Source organism: Schistocerca serialis, chromosome 1, assembly GCF_023864345.2.
Source record: "Schistocerca serialis cubense isolate TAMUIC-IGC-003099 chromosome 1, iqSchSeri2.2, whole genome shotgun sequence".
Lineage (NCBI taxonomy): Eukaryota > Metazoa > Arthropoda > Insecta > Orthoptera > Acrididae > Schistocerca > Schistocerca serialis.
Genome location: NC_064638.1, coordinates 523,417,838 through 523,434,988, shown reverse-complemented (window position 1 = coordinate 523,434,988; position 17,151 = coordinate 523,417,838). Strand labels below are relative to the sequence as shown.

At 39.7% G+C, this 17,151-nt stretch overlaps 1 protein-coding gene across 2 annotated transcripts in view; it reads left to right on the top strand.

Annotated features, from left to right (window-relative positions):
* The first annotated feature begins 1,846 nt into the window (after positions 1-1,846).
* LOC126474501 (ionotropic receptor 93a) overlaps positions 1,847-17,151 on the top strand; it is a 198,241-nt gene continuing 182,936 nt past the window's right edge. For both annotated transcript variants that reach the window (XM_050101977.1, XM_050101971.1), the window contains exons 1-2: positions 1,847-1,934; positions 13,855-13,954. In XM_050101977.1, coding sequence (XP_049957934.1) covers positions 13,887-13,954 — 68 coding nt within the window. In that variant the 5' untranslated portion in view covers positions 1,847-1,934; positions 13,855-13,886. The remainder of the gene's footprint in view (positions 1,935-13,854; positions 13,955-17,151) is intronic.

Genomic DNA, 17,151 nt, shown 5'->3' with positions numbered 1-17,151 from the left:
ATGAAATTGACAATTGATAGTGCATGTTATCTGTGTCCTATGGGTTTCATCCCTACAGAATACTCCATGTTCCACATGTGGTTATGCATTGAAAGTTATAAAAAAAGATGCAATGTCCAAAGATTTGGAGGTCACATACCTGGGTGCAATAAGCGCCACCGATATGACGAATCAGTACTCTGGGTCTCTTCAAAAACTTAACGCTGAGACATCTGCTATCCCATCACTGTGTAAGATAAGATTAAATGTAGAGGTCATCGCCTTTGGTTAGCTGTTTGGAAACGCTCCACAATGTTGCAAATTCTTCCTGTTTCCATATATCGAGAAGTTTTCCACATATTTGTCTATAAGAAACACCGCCTCTGTCTTTTATTCCAAGCAGTATTGTGTTGTGGGAGCTGCTTAGTTTACATCACGTGACATTCAGCTTTCTGTGGGAGTTAATTGATCGAAACATGTTAATGTCAGGTTGGTACCTCACACAGACCTCATAGTCATTGTAGAAAAACAAAATGTATGTATGTGTTCACATCTGCAGTCACACACTGCTTCGATGTGTTACATTAAAAAATGTATCAAACTGCTTATGAAACAACAACACAAGGACCCTCTATTGTGAGAGATAGTATATGGGATATGGTCTTCTTCTAATACATGTGACAAAACTTCACACAGGTCTACGGAAGGGACTTCGATTACTGGCCAACTGCGTCAGTGGACTATAGTTCAATTCTTTTATCTTGGCGGTTCGCGCATGCCCGCCCAGACGCGGGAGATTGCTGCGTTGCCAGTTGAACGCACCAAGAGAAGCAGCGCCATAGTATAGTTCGCAAACTTACGTTTAGGGGGGAGCGCGCAGTTTATGAAGTAAAGCCACCATGGCCGCATTAACCCATTCGCTGCTCCCCGCATTCCGCGATGGGTGCGATTTTGTCATCATTGCACTGCTCGCCTGTGCAGACACATGTTGTTTCGACTGCTTTGGCACACTTTATTATTCGATTTCACAAAAACTATTTGGCCCAAAAATTTGATTTTTACACATCTTGTTGACTGATACCTTCCTCCCATAAGTGACTTAATTTTGTTTCGATGTTCAACGCAGTTATTGTGCAGCATTAGATGTAGTAAACCATTGCACGTAATTTTGAAGAGTTTGCTATGGTAGCGTATACTTTCCGTATGGTCGATTTTAGTTGCCACTAGAAATTTCAAAAAAATACATTCAAACGAATAAAATTCATGAAGTAAGACACTTCGATATTGTTTTTAAATAAAGAAAATATTAAGCCCCAATGAAGGTTTGAACTGAGAACCTTTTGCTTAGCAGTCATACACTTTAACCATTATGCTAACGCAGCACATCACTCAATGTGTTTCCAGGGGGACTTTAAAATATCACGCAAAATACCAACAATCACTTGGTATGATTATGAATTACTCATGTTTCGTCGAAGTGGCATAAGAAATAAACAATTACTGCTGTTCTTTATTGCGAAAAAGCGGTTAGTGAGAATGATACAAACACCTTTCCTTGCTATCGCCTGAATTAGGAGGCTTATTGCTTGTTTGATTTAATTAATTAATAGAATATGAAGCAATTGGTATAAAGAATGCTTTTTCCAAACTTTCTATAAATGAAAGTCTGCTATCAAGACATTGCTTTTGTTCAATAACTTTATTTATGACTAAACGTTTGTAAAACTGAAGACACTCGGCCGTGCTCTGCACTGCAGTCGAGCTCTGGCAACGTCGTTCTCTGTTCATTGGCTGACTGTCTTTTGTGATATCAGATGCGCAGAACGAACCTAAACTCGGCCACCGTCATAAATGACGCACACTTTAGTACACATATATTTACGGTATCACTACACATCGTCAATGTCAACATGAAGACGGTATTTGTTTCCGATATATCGGAAGAGAGAGACAGGGTAAAACCTTATTGTGTCCTTTACGAGGTGACGTTAGCGAAATTTTTGTAGTTCTTAGTTTTTCTTTGTTTGGTGTTACAAAAATAATGGAGAGAGAGAGAGAGACTGTGTTGTTAACGCAGACTCTGAGTGACACTATCAAGGTACGTTTACACTGGGATAAATGTATCGCGACATGTATGAGCGACATGTCAATTTGACATGTCGTGATACATCACCTCATACAAAAATTCACGGAACTTGTATGCGGACCCTCGAGCTCATACATGTCGCGTATACATTTTGTATATCGCTTTTTGGCCATATACGCAACATGTATGAGCGACATTTGAAGAACTCGCGCATGCGCAGTACTATCATTTCCTGTCGTCTTGTCGACTGCCGCTTATTTCGACGATTAGCGCATGCGTAGTACCAGGCTCTTTGGCGGCTGTTTCAGTTTTGAAGGTGCCGACTGTCGTTTTGACGTTAATGTATCTGCATAAAATATCAAAAAGTGCCATATGCAACATTATTCTTCGTGTTTGCGAGGCCATTGTGCAAGTTTTATCCCAAGAAGTGAAGGTAAAAGTTTTATATATATCAGAGTATGTCATACATTAAATAATTTTTTCATGCATCTGGCACGTATATCAATGTTTTGCTGTTATTCCGGCGGCCTCGCGCGATAATGTTGACAACGGATGCCGACAATCGTGTGTGAGACGTCGGCATTAGCAATCGCGCGACAATGCAAATGTTTTGTCATGAAATCTTCGTTTTACGAGGAATCCCCAGTGGCTAAAAAACGGAGTGTTACTGCCAACTGATCCTCTGGTGGAATCGCTTCCCGAAAGTTTGTGTTGGTTTTGGACACAAGAAGAGCCACAAGTGATAACAAACCGTGGAAATCCTCCATACTCATCCTAACATAATTTCTAAAATATGGCGTTAATTCGTGAGAAACTCTCTGTGCCACCATCTACGCTTCCTCCGCCTTTTCTTCCTATCATCTTCCAAAAGAGCAAGTGTATCAGCACATTAAAATGTGAAAACTTCCAAATCGTCGTCGGAAGCTATCGCACAGTGATACATATCAAGCAGTGTAAACGCACGCTCATACATGTATGAGGTTGATACTTGTCAACTCATACAAGTCGCGATACATGTCGCAAAGTCGTATATACATGTATCTCATACATGTGCCGATACAAATCGCAGTGTAAACGCACCTTAAGAGTGGGTTATTTCTAACGTGGCACTCATAGGGATATGATGAATGAGTTAAAGAGCTTTACAGAGAGATATTTATAGACAGTTTTTCTGAGTCAATGAGTTGTAGGTGTTATGCTTCTGAATTTCTTTGTGCAATCCACGTATACTCTGCATTTCCTCCTCCAAGTTAGTGTCCTATTTTTCTCATTGTGATAGCTCTCTGGCTAGTCAGTGATCGATGGAGGACAACAGTCTTCTAATGAGGGATAGTGATGTCAGAATTGATGTGATTTTGAGAGAATTAGCAGGGGTCTGTGGCTTGGCTGGAGGTGTCAGTCCTTCCTGTTCTGGCAAACGCCGACTATCGTGCAAGAACGTATGTTATGTAAATAAAAGAAGTGAGGGCTTCTTAATTGTAATTGCACTCTTTATTCCCCGACAAATATGTGATAACGATGATGTGGCAGGAGGTTTTTGCTACTAGAAAGCAGTGGTAGGCCATGCAAAACTACACCCAGCTGATTTAGGTGTGGACATATCATAATTTTTCGGCTGCTATAAATCTATAAATGATAATCATGCTACTTGTCAGAAATTTTATGCTGTTGGAACATAATGTTACTGTGGTTAGTGTTCCAACAGAGTCAAGGAAAATGATGTGGGTGGGACTATGATTGTGAAAATCATAGTGCCACCCACATCATTTTCTTTGCCTTTGTTGGATTGGACGATATAGATTTGCTGTGGAAAATTGCATTTTCAGTGCATCGATCGTCGTCAAGGGTATGAAATATTTTACGAGAAAAATTATGCCCATTCATAAGGAGGATAGAGAGTTACATGGGAAATTAATATTTCCAGAACCAAAGTCATCAGGAGGATGTATTTCCAATAGTGTGCTCATTGTCAAATGTCACCAGATTGGTGATGCAATCGTAATATTTCATTGTAATTATACTAATAAATATGTGGCTGGTTTCTTGGAATGGCTGTGTTTGGTGTCCTGGCGTATGGCTAAGGTGGCCAGTGGCCAGAATGAATGGACATTTCTGACTTAAGTCACAAACCACTGATGAGCTTCCCAAAATGGTCAGGCGCATTACAAATGTTCAAATGTGTGTGAAATCTTATGGGAATTAACTGCTAAGGTCATCAGTCCCTTAGCTTACACACTACTTAACCTAAATTATCCTAAGGACAAACGCACACACCCATGCCCGAGGGAGGACTCGAACCTCCACCAGGACCAGCTGTCAGGCATGTTACAAGTGTGCAGTTAACCTCAGCATGTCATGCTCTGGGTGGGTGAGTAGAGAACTAATACGCAGTATGTGTTGGGCAACCTTCATGATTGCATGTATTGCGAGTATTTTCCGACTTTATGTGGAAATTTGAGAAGATTCAATATGGCAAATGTATGTATGTATTTCTCTAATGTAAATTGATCAGTTCATGGGTGGTGGTGATGGCAGCACTCTCTCCATCCTCTGAGCATTCAGAATGGCTGGTGTGTGGGTGCCGGGAGATTAGGGTACAGCTACCAGCAGGGCCAACACGAGACAGTGACCTACCTATGTTTCTGCAGTCTCCAGTATCTAATCATGACAGCAACTACTGAATGGATTGTGGTTTAAATGTATGTGTTTACAAAGTGTCTTGTCCATATGCTGACAGCTTCTGTGTGTGGCGTTGAGTGCTTCTCAGCACATCCCAGTGGACTCTGTCTTGCAGCAGAGAGATGGAGAGGTATTTATTTAAGTAAATGTGGATATGTTGCTGTTACTATTCTGTCATATGGTAGACTCTTTCCCCTCTTCCTTCTTCTTGGTGTAGCAGAGAGAATCAACTTGGGGATTCTATAGTGCTTTAAAAAATTTACTTAGCAGGCATGTAGGTGGGCAGGAGTTGCACAACATGACAGCATAAATTCCCTCTGAAATTTGAAATTACAACTATAATTTTATACAGCACCACTTCTAGTGGCAATTTCAAATTCCTGATTGATCAATTTATTGTTTCCGATACTGGTATCATGAGCACATTCCAATCAAACCCATGCCCCATCTCCTGTAAATTGTTTAAGGATATAGTGCCACCAAACTGAAATTTGAACTTGTCACTACATTTTCAGGTACCTCCAATGTAAAGAAATTCCTGCCAAACGACCTAACTGTGCCAGTATCCAAAAATAGGAGGTATGGAGAAAATCTCGAAGAGGGAAGAGTAAGTGTTGGAGAGTGTGTGGTTGTGGGATAGAATCCTGCAATTTCATGTGAAATACGCCAGTCCTAGTATCCACCAATAGGATTCAAAGAAAAAGTGTCCCATACAGAGGTTATCGATTAAGTAATTAGCCAATCAATTTCATATAGTGGAAGACCTATTTCCAAGGCAAACACAGCTTGGGGTTTATCAGGTACCTGATACTTTGTTCAGGACAAAAGAGGGGTTAGCAGTTAGTGTGGTTTCCAGTGACATGTGACAATTGCTGATGGGGAGGGAGTGAGTGGGGGAGGAGTGTTACGCTACGGGATGTACCAGAGGGGGAAGGGTAATTAATTGATCAATTTAATTAATTTTATATCAAAAGTGTGCTTGTATCAGCAAGGAGCAGAGGGAAGGGGTTAGGATATCCCAGAGGGGTGAGGGAGGAGAAGGATGAGGGAGGAGGAAGGTGAGGGGAAGGAGTAGGTGTTTTTTCAGAAAGTTGGAGTACCCCCAAGGGGTCATAAATCAATTAGCATAACAAGAGGCAAGGGGAGGGGAATGAAAATAATTTGCCCCTGAAGTTATGCTTGCCACAGAGCGAGGTGGCTGAGTGGTTAGCACACAGGGCTCACATTTGGAAGGACAATGGTTCAAATCTGTGTCTGGCCATTCTGATTTATGTTTTCTGTGATTTCCCTAAATGTTTCAGGTAGATGCAAGGATGGTACCTTTGAAATGGCATGGTCGATTTCCTTCCCCATCCTTCCTGATCCGAGTTTGTGCTCCATCTCTAGTGACGTCTTTGTCGATAGGATATTAAAAACTAATCTCTTCCTTCTCCTGTATGCTTGCCCCTGAATGTGTGCAACCTGCAGAAACAAATTGCGCCAGAGCCGCCATTGCCCTACTACTGGTGAGATTCCAGGCTGAATGTGCCTGACACAATTTGAAAAAGTGCTAATTGGTGTACAGAGGTCGATGGTAGTAGGTGCAAGGGGCACTGTGAGGTCAGTTCCTTTTTTGTGAGTGCCCTATTGCTGGTCCTTGTGGCCACTGAGGCACATGGGTCAGTGGAAACAATGAACCCGGGGCTCTGAGTGTGGCTCTGATGATTGCATGGTCCTCACATTTTGTCATCTCTTTACATTGACTATTTCCTTCTTTATGGTGTGTTTATCCATGGTTCGCCTATTCCTGCCAGCATTGTCTTACAGTGGCATCACTCCTATTCAATTAGCCAGTTATTCCAAATAGCTACTTTGAGCCCTACTACACTTCCTCTCTCAAATGCTGGGCCAGTCTGCAAGACATAGTTACTGTCCAACTGAGTACACACAATGAAATTCACAAAGAATTTATGTCCTGGTATCGTTATGTCCCCTGTTTACGGTCTTTCCTCTCTAAAATGCTGGGCCAGTCTGCAAGGCATAGTTAGTATCCAACTGAGTACACACAATGAAATTCACAAAGAATTTATGCCCTGGTATCGTTATGTCACCTGTTTACAGTCCTTGGTAGCTGCATGATGAAATTAGGCTGCCACATTACACATTCATCCATCAGCTGCAGAAGTTTACAATTTTGCATTTTCCATCGATATTTGTATAAATATCGATTTGTGACCAATTTGTGTAACTACCTTGTGGGTGCTGCACAGCGGCGGATTTACATATAGGCCCACTAGGCACGGGCAGCATTTTTTGCTGTGTACCCATTTTAACCTTTTACATTTTAAAATAACTGCGCTTACAAGTGACAAAAATTTTTAATATTGCTAAACAACTTCAGAACGAAATTCGACAATACAAGCTTAGAAATATACATAGTTTACTTGGTGACTGAATGGAAATTTAACATTCGATGTCTGTCTGGTATCATCTTCATGATTGTTCAAACTATTTTGAAGTAAGCTGTCAGGACGACAATCTACAATACAATGTTTGAAACATTATTATTCCAAGAATGTTGTCGGCTTCTACTTAACCCTACCATAATTTTCCCATGAAAATACTGGGACCCCTGAAAAGCTGTGATAAACTAATCACCAGTTTTTTCAATACTGTAACATGTGTAGGCCTCAGTATGTAAAACCCAATTCTACTTAAATTTCTTGTGAAAATTACAAGGAAGTATCAAGTCAGCCCTACATTACTGTAATTAATGTGAAAGCTCTGTGGTCTTCAGTATCTGAGTTTTAATTCAATGACACCCGTTTAACAAGACATGTTGATACTGGGAGTATTTACATTTTTAAACATATGTTTGTACGAAAATAACATAATCAGAATGTCTAATAATGTGTGAAATACACTTCACAACAGTTTAAAAATTTATTTATTTAGTTAGTTACTTTTTTGCGAAAAATGAAGAAGAAACCAACTTTCATTTATGTCATTTATTGTGCTGCAGCCTGCATGATATCAAAGTTCCCACTCTGTGCACTCAAATAGTATGTAGCATTGCAAAATATTAAACTTCTTAACCAAGCTTTTTTTCTTTGAGGAAAGGTTATTTGTATTTTATGTTGGAACAAAAGGTGCATTTGCATGTAGACACAACAGCAGTGTTCACACAAATGACAACACACCACATCAACTATCATCAAGACTACTTAAACTTTGTAATCTGTCTTCTCTGCCCACAGAAACCTCTAAAATGTTATAAGAATAAGTGGGATAAGGGTCAATACAGCACAGCTCACTGCTTGAAATTGAAAAAATTATTTGCATTTTAAATTAGAGAGACAATGCTAAGAATATTCAGAACATATTTGCGTCCCAGCTAAAATTCCGGCGACATGGGAAACAGAAGCCAAAAAAGGGACTGTCCCATTTTCTTTACGATACGAGTTTTAGCTGGCAGGTATGCTTCTACTGTTCATTGACAACAGAGAAACAGGAGATAATGAAATTAAATTATTCAGCATTGTCGTTCTCTCATAGCACAGTTAGTCGAGTAATCCGAGTTGGTCAGTTCATAGCTCCGTGTTTAAAGGAAAATGCTTTGTGCTTGTGTGCCATGTTTAAAGTAAAAAGCTTTGTGCTCACATGCGGTGTAGTACGATTGGAACTGTATACAGTCTTTCTTTCTTTCCATTCACAAACTTTTTTCTTTTGTTTTGACTGTTGGTTGACTATTTTGTAAGTGCCTTACCATGAATAACAGTGAAAAAAGCAAACATGCAAAATTAAGTGGGGCGGCATTTCGAAAATTATGAAATGAAAGGAGAAGCCAGTGTTCTAAAAACGCTTGGCAGAGTAGATAAATTTTTCGCAAAAAATCTTGCTGGTTCGACTTCGAGTTCAAGTAGTATGGATGATATTTCTGACACTGCAGCTGTTGTAAAACAAGTAAATACAGATGAAACAAAAGTTAAAAATGAAGAAAATCAGATTGTTGCTGATTTCGAGTTTCACGAAAAACTAAGTGTCGAGTCAAACTTACAAAAAGAAATAACCTCGTTGAATCCGATGATGAGCCCAAGTCTTTTCCCATCTGTTTCCCACCTTGGCACCGTCCGGGGCTTTTCCGCCCCTACACGCAAGTTTCAGGGGGGAGGGATCTGGTACCGAGTGTCGTGGGTTTTGAATCTGTGCCAGATGGCATGGACCTTGATTACACTAGAGGTCTCTACAGTCGTCGCACCGTACGCCATGGCTGCGCACTTTCCTGGCTTGCAATTAACGTGAGGACACCATGGTGGAGCATGTGGTCCCAGCAGCCAATAGCGACTTACAGTATCCTGTACATAAGCGCCGGCCTCCCGCTCAGCTAGGCAGTCTGAAATTCGTTGAGTCTATCGACATCTTGGCAACAGACAGCGTGTTTACAGTACTTTGTTTACATTACTAGTGTGGATGTTGTGGATTTGTTTGGTTGTCTCTTGTCACCCCGTTGCTTCTTGCATGTTGTCGTCGTAACGTCTTACTCGGTTGTCCGTTGTTGTTCATGTCTGTCCTTTCCTGTCTATTTGTTGTTCACGGGCTGCTCCAGTTTGGTCCCACCACACTTCATTCTCTGCAACCCCGCAACCAGAATGGTCACAGTTACCATAGTTGAAGAAGCTGGCTGGATTTGAGGAGGGAGGATGTCTTCTGTTGTACTGCATTTGTTGGATCCTTAAGGAGATGATGATACACTGCATTCTGTAGTAAATTATATTCTTCAACTCGATCAACTCTGTAGCCACCAGAATGATTAAACAGTGAGCTACAAGGACTCTGGTGAGAGAATGAATCCATTACACAAGGTGAGAATTAGTCTTCTCCAGAAGCTTTCTTTCACTTCATCTGAATATCTCACAGTGTCTTTTAGCGGGTTCCTGGGTGTGGTCACTTGGACATGGCAGCAGGCTGTGGTCTGTCAAACTTCCAAGCTCCATCACCCTGCACACCAGTCGTCACAAGAAGATAAACTATGCAGATGCACTTTGTTTAATTTCACAGATAAAGCACTGAGCTATGCTGCTATATCAGTGTTGGAAGAGGGACTAAATTTTGCTCCCACTACGAATACTTTACACATCAAGGATTTGATCAGTGGCTTTGAGTAAGGTATCTTGTAATTTCCCAGTGAAACTGCTAAACAAATAAGGTGAGAGACTTGCATGGCCATAAGTAGGATCACCACTGAGGTACTCTGTTCTTTACAAGTAGACACAAAAATAGTAATTTTACTTGTTGACAAGGGGAACCCCACCGCCCTTCTGCCTGCAGTAACATATTTTGGCAAGATGAAGGGTTTATTGCAAGACTCAGCGTATTGTTGTCTTTTTAAGGACTCAATGGCTCCAGTACAGTGGGAGACGTTCACCCTCACAAATCCAGCCGATTTCCTGAACATCTGAAAAAGAGCTTAAGAGTAGAAGAGCCAGATCCACCACAACTTTATGGCCTGAATAAGATACATAAAGAAGTGGCTCCACTTCACCCCATTGTGAGCAATATAGGAGCCCTAACATGTTATCTTGACAAACATCTGGCTTTCCTTTTGAGCCCTTTGGTATGAAAATGTGAACACCATGTTCGAAACTCAGAGGATTTTATACAGCAGCTGGGGAATTTTCATCTAGAACCAAGTGATGTGTAAGTGAGTTTCAATGTGATCTCTTTGTTTGCATGAGCACCTCTGGTGGATTCATTGAGAAGAACATCTTACATCTTTTCACGCATCTGATTACCTCAACTTATGTTTTGTTTAATGAACAATAATTTGAGCTAACTGACAGTCCTGCTGTGGGGAGCCCTCAGTCTCCCACAATTTTACAGGAGGCTTCAAGGACAAAACACTTCATCAGCGGTTTCTAAACCTTATCGGTATTGGAAATATGTGGACGACACCTTTGTCCTATAGTCACCTGGGGAGGGCAACACGAAGGACAACACTTCATTCATTTCTGGAACATCTTAACTCTCTCCATCCAAACATCTGCTTCACCATGGAAGTGGAGAACTCCTGTTTTTAGATATCTTGGTCCATAGAAATGAAGACTGTTTGCTCTGTCACAGTTTGTTCCATTAATCAGCTCACACTGACCTATGTCTGCGAACTATGAGCTGCTATCATCCGTCCCAACTCAGTGGTGTATTAAGGATTCTCGTTCATATAGCTGTCGCTCTGTGTTTGTCCAGAATAATTACTCTGATAAGCAAATTTGAAATTCACTTCAACCAGCATACACTACACCTCAAGAAGAAACAGAAGAAATGGAGAACTTCTCAGGGATGGCTTTTCTACCTTATTGGTGTCATCTCCTTTAAGATTTACAGGCTATTCAAGAAAAGTCAAATAAAATGTGTTTTCTGCCCCCCAGCCTGAGTACAAATGATACTGGGTTCTGTTTAAGACAACCTATGTTGAAGGAGACTGTGGGCGTATAAAATCCCAATCCTAGTGTTAAAAATCACATATTGACGAAATGTGTCATTCTCTTAAAGATAGATGCGATGAACTTAGTCATCATGTCATAACAGGTACACTAGAAAAATCTTCTGTTACTGAATATAGTCTAGACATGGGACATGAACTATGGAGAGGCAAAGATCCTGTTGTCTGTCTTCACACAGTGAGACTCTGTCATTGAAGAAGCAGTTGAAATACGTATAACTAAAACCCTCACTAACAGAGACATGGGATTTCAGCTTAGCAAAGCATGGGAACCAACACTGATGTACTAAGGGATTAACATCCACTGACCAATGAATCTAGAGAGTCAACACAGATGGAGGATGATAGTCAGGACCCTTAAACTGGGTGCCAGCACTCTGCCCACATGTTCTGGGTCCATTTCTTGTGGTTAGGGTTTCTGTTGTCACTCATACACAGATCATACCCCATTTCTACTGCAGGGGACTCAGGGCATCGACATTCTCTATGATTTGTCTGTGATAATGTTATCCAACCCTTTGGCACCTGTGCTTTTCTAGTGAGCCAGTGCATGTACTGGCAAACCACATCAGCCATACATCTGTAAGCAACTGAAGATGACAAGAAGCTGTATTGTTGTAATATTGTGCAGCTTTCACACCATTATCTGTGGACATTGGGAGAGTCTTAAACAGCACATTCATATCTTCTTCAGTATAAGTTTTTATTGAGTGCATTTTGAATACTGCAGCTACCTTTTTTTCCGTAATTTGTGGCTCCTTCTTCTGCCTTGATTTGGACTGCAAAAACAGTTATAGATTCATTGCTGCACAAATGCAGTGTTGCATTCATTAGATGAAGATGAGTGAAGAGCAGAAACGTCTATTCCCATACAATAAAGATTTTAAAAAGTGGCCGGTTGCTGCTTTGCTTGAGGGTGTCCTAGAAACTGTTTCTGCTGATTTGTGATAGAGGTGATGAGCGAGAGAGAGAAAATTAAAAACATATGATTCATCAACAGCTTTATATAATATTGTGACTGAAATATTCAGAAATAAAACTGTCACTAGATCGATACTAATATGACTGTTAGTACAGTCATGTTGTTACTTGTATTCCTGTACATCTAGCCAGGATATAATGCATGCTAATTGGTGTCTGCATGATACATAATTATTTTCAACCTACGTTTGATATTTAGGTTTGGAGATATTTTCATTGCATAGTTTCTCATTACACATTTAAGCATCCTACCTGAAATGTTATTATGTAATGAGTACATATCCAAACAGTAGTAAACATAAAAAACAATTTTCTCATTTGAGTCTATTCTTCACTCATGTAGCACTTATACAAAACCATGATTCTCTTTATAAAAATTTAACATTTTAATTAACATGTTCAATTTTTATGCTAAAAAAATTAGCACCCACAGTTTCAGAATGAACAAAATAAGAAAATTTAGGATTACAAAGTAAATGAAGACAGTGAATACAAAAGTACACCAAGTACTCTGACTGCTTTCTCAAAATGAAAATGTTCTTCATTTTAACTGCATTGCCCCTGAAGAGGATTCAGGACGTCAACAGGGATGAAAAATGTGTGAAGCAAACCAGACCTCTCATCTTGATGGCTCGTTCTTAGTGCAAAACATGTCAGACTGAATTTTATACATAGTTTGTCTACATACTGCCTCCATTTTAGCTTTCCACCCAGCTCAACCAATGAATTTTACCCTTAGTGTTTTGTTTATTGTGTGACCTTTAATCTGATCTGTTTCCAGCATCAACAGGTAATTTTAATATTTCTTAAATTGCAGAACATGGGAGTTTTCGAATAAGAATTAATTTTTTCTAGTGAACCAGGTAAAGGCTTGCTCAAGTACCATTTATGCTATGCCAGGTGTGCGTGAGTTGGGCACTTTATTAGCAAGTTAGTGTCATCAGCAAACATTACAGATTCAGAATAATATTTCAAAATCATTTAAAGATAATTTATGTAGAACAGGAACAAGAATGAAGTCAATAATGAGCTTTGTGGAGTGCCATATTTATGTTTCTCTTTCTGATTTTATTTTTATTCCCATGATGTGGTTTGTTAAAATTATACTCTGCTTTCTTTTATGATGATTAAATTTTATCCATGGAAATAGTGTGCCATTTATGCCATAACATTTCAGTTTCAGAAGTAGAATTTGATGGTTCATGCAATCAAAAGCACTTGCAAGATTACAAAAAACTGGATAGTTCTGTTGTTTGGCTCTACAGTAACATAATGCATGTTATTTGACATAGAGGGGGTTTATTGCAAGAAATGAGTGTGGAACACTAATTACACTACAGTGCATGTAGATTATATGCAGGCAGGCACTATCTGATATCATATTTAATCAAGTAATTTTCTCTTGTTACAAATATGATAAATTTTGTTTTAGATTACTTCTGATTGATTACAGTGTATTATTAATTCAAAGATTTATAATTACATTGCCTAATACCAGATTATATTGTGAATAATATAACCCAATTTTGAAATTACATGGCTTTGCATAAGTGCAGGAAGTTGATGATAATACTTATTACAAATACTTACGACCATTTACAATATTTTCTTGAATAACATTTCTTCAGTTTTGTGTAACCATATGTTGCAGTTAAGGAATTACAGGCCAATATAGTTGAGGCAATGACACGTAATGATGGTGGTTTGCCAGTTGCCCTCTCATTCTTTGAACTCGCTGCTGATCACACAAGGTAAGCTTTTCATAGAAACAAATACTTTCTTTGTATGAGCTGGCAGATCACATATAGCAGGATTAGAAGATAGACAGTGACACAACTGAAAAGGTAAATAGTTTCCATGTTTGTATATGACATGTGGCACTAATGAGAAAATTCTACCATCGAAACTGAGAAATATGGAGTCAATCACTACAGCAAAGGAAAAGCTCCTGCCTTCAGTTATTTATAAGGCGAACTGGCAACTAACTTAAAAGTACTGATGAGACAATAGTAGATGAATAAGCCATTCAGATACCAAATTCAGTGCTACATGATTTACAGATATAAATAAGGTGTAGGGTTAAACTTGCTCAGATGTTAAAACTATGTGACTGGCTTTTTACTGCAGCTTAAAACTTACCTTTTATGACTGATTTTCAACTGAACCACCTGAAAGCATCTCATAACTCCGTTAAAACTACACCTATATTTCCAAATTCCAGAGATGTTCTTATGCTCACATTCAAGGAGTAGCGCTACTATTAGAAAGGATAACTGCACAAATTATGTTAAGTTCAATTTTAAAACACTGCTTTGCAGCATTCCATGGGAAGGCTGTAACATTCCTTCCAATTATTCCACTTTACTTCCATGATCATATACGCAAAACATTTTTATGGAATGAAAAAAAGATTAGAACATTATACATACGCCAACAACTCCTTTGAACCCTCTTTTGCTCTACAAACCAGCTCGAACTGAAAGATTTAAATAGTTCATGATTACACTCTGAATACTCATGGAAGTTGAGGCATTATTTACTATTCCTCAAAAAAATTGTGAAGAGAAGCGGACAACAGCTCCTCTGTTGTGGAAATACACTGAACTCTCGCTAATATGGCCCTCAGTAACCTGGCACACTTCCGGCTACTAGGCGTTCAACCTGAAAGGACAACTACCAGTAGCAGATTTGGGGGGGGGGGGGGGGGGGGGTAGGAAGGGGGACTAAGAGGCTCAAGCCTCCCCCCCCCCCCAATCCCCCCAAAAAGCATTTGGGTCCACCCATGAGAAATCTCAAATTAGACTTGGTATTATCCCACTGTCTTAGTACTATACTACGTACAGTACAATTTTCATCACTTGTTACATAATCTATTTAAAGTAGGTGTAGTATGTTTTCAAATTTTACATTTCTCTAAGAAGGTGCTTTTGTGACTAGTTTTTAAATCAAGCGCCACCCTTTGGGAACGCAGCTACGTACGCACACACACACACACACACACACACACACACACACACACACACACACACACACACACACAAACCATTGCCACCTCCACCTGCTCGCCCAATACGAGTGTGAGGTTTGCGAGTGCTCAAGCCATGCTGCTTTACACATAGGGCATTGTTGTGGTTTGTCGCATCAGACACAAAAAAGACATTGAAACATAGACAAGGAGATCATTGTTTGATTTTTACTGAAAAGGAAGAAAGAAGAGGTAGAATTGAGAGAAAATGAACCAGTATTACCTGGAAACAATGTCAGTGACTAATCATTGTTGGCTCAACGTTCAGCAGGTACATCTTTCTGATTATTTTGTATGTAGTTAATGAAATTCATACAAACACGATTAGTCGAGTTTGTGACTTTTTATGAGGTTGAGTTCGTTGATCTTTCGGTCAGTGTGGTGTGGGTGGCTGTGGACTGGACTGTGGATCAGATTTGCAAAGTTATTGATTTTTCCTACCAAATTTGGTGGTTTTAAGTATCTGTACCTGTCTAGTGTGCAGATTTTGCATCTACTGGCTGGGATGCATTATGGCGGACTTTAAAAAGATTGGATTGGTTTATGGTAAAATTATTTTTTTAAAGCACTTCATCCATTCTATATACAGCAAACAGCACTATTTAATTTGCTAAAGTCTAGTAGCTAAGCATTTATAATACATGATATTTTGTCTTCGTTTCCGTATTGTTTTGTGGCCGTATTGTTATGCACCAGTTTTTCTATGCACTCTAGTATTCATAAATCTGCATGCATATGCAGTGCATATCTGTAGTGCCAATGGCAATGTGGTGTTTCTTAAATCAGTTGCTGTAGTTTTAGTGTTAAACATATATAAAGTAAAGGGACAGTATACCCAGAATTTCGTGCAGAATTGCTACATGATAGTTAATTTGCAGGCTGGCTAGAAAGAATTCGAGATGTTAGCATGTTCTACACAATAATAAGCCACAGTGACGAGGGGGGGGGGGGGGGGGGGGAGGAAAAAAAAACACACACACAACCAGGGGAGTGGCAGCACCATTGTCAACAAACAAAAATATCTTTCAAAACCGTGAAAGAGTATTCAGCAGTGAACCAAGCTGAGGGTGTTCCCTTGCATTATTTGTTTCCACTCATTGTCCAATCATGTCATGTAATCACTTAACTGATTTGTGCTAAAGTAAATTCACAGACAGTAATATTACCAGGAAACTTAAAATACGTAGAACAGAATTTAGTGCAGCTATAAAACATATAATAAAGTAGTATTTTCTGTGAAAATGAATTTATCTTTGGATTTGATGAAGTACAATCCCTATGTGTTTATAGTAAATTTAAGACCCTCTCAGTAGTCTGGCACTTCTGCTAATCTGGCACCCATATGTGTGAAGAATTGCTGGTTTAGCAATAGTCTAGTGTAGTTCATAGGTGGAAGGATGGATTTCATTGCCCAACAGGCACAATATTTTAACAAGGCTGCATTGTCATTGTCAGGTGTCCTGTTGAACTTATTCCTTAGGAGCTAGCTGGCCAAGTCTTATGCCTCCTCCTCCCTTCCACTGATATGGCCCTATGTATATAGTCTGCACCCAGGTGTTGACATGTGTACAGCATCTCCTGTCCCTATTCCTGTCAACAAGTAGCACTGCCCAAGGCTTGTGCCCAGGGACACAAGCTGATGGTGTCTCTGCTGCTTCTGTTGCTCCGACAGTCCCCGAAGTCAGTTCATCGTAGTATACTTTGTCCCTCACCTTAATCAGACTAAGTGTAGATCCCCAGATTGTAGCCACTACCACTATTATTGATTGTAGTTCCTCTATGCCAGTCTTGATAGATTCTTTAATGAAACAGTTCCAGACATTAAACGTCTGTTGCAGTACCTTAATATCATTGTAGTCTGTTATGTGTAATTCTGATAGGCAATGTTCTGTGGCTGCTCACTTGTTTGGCTGCTGCAGTCTG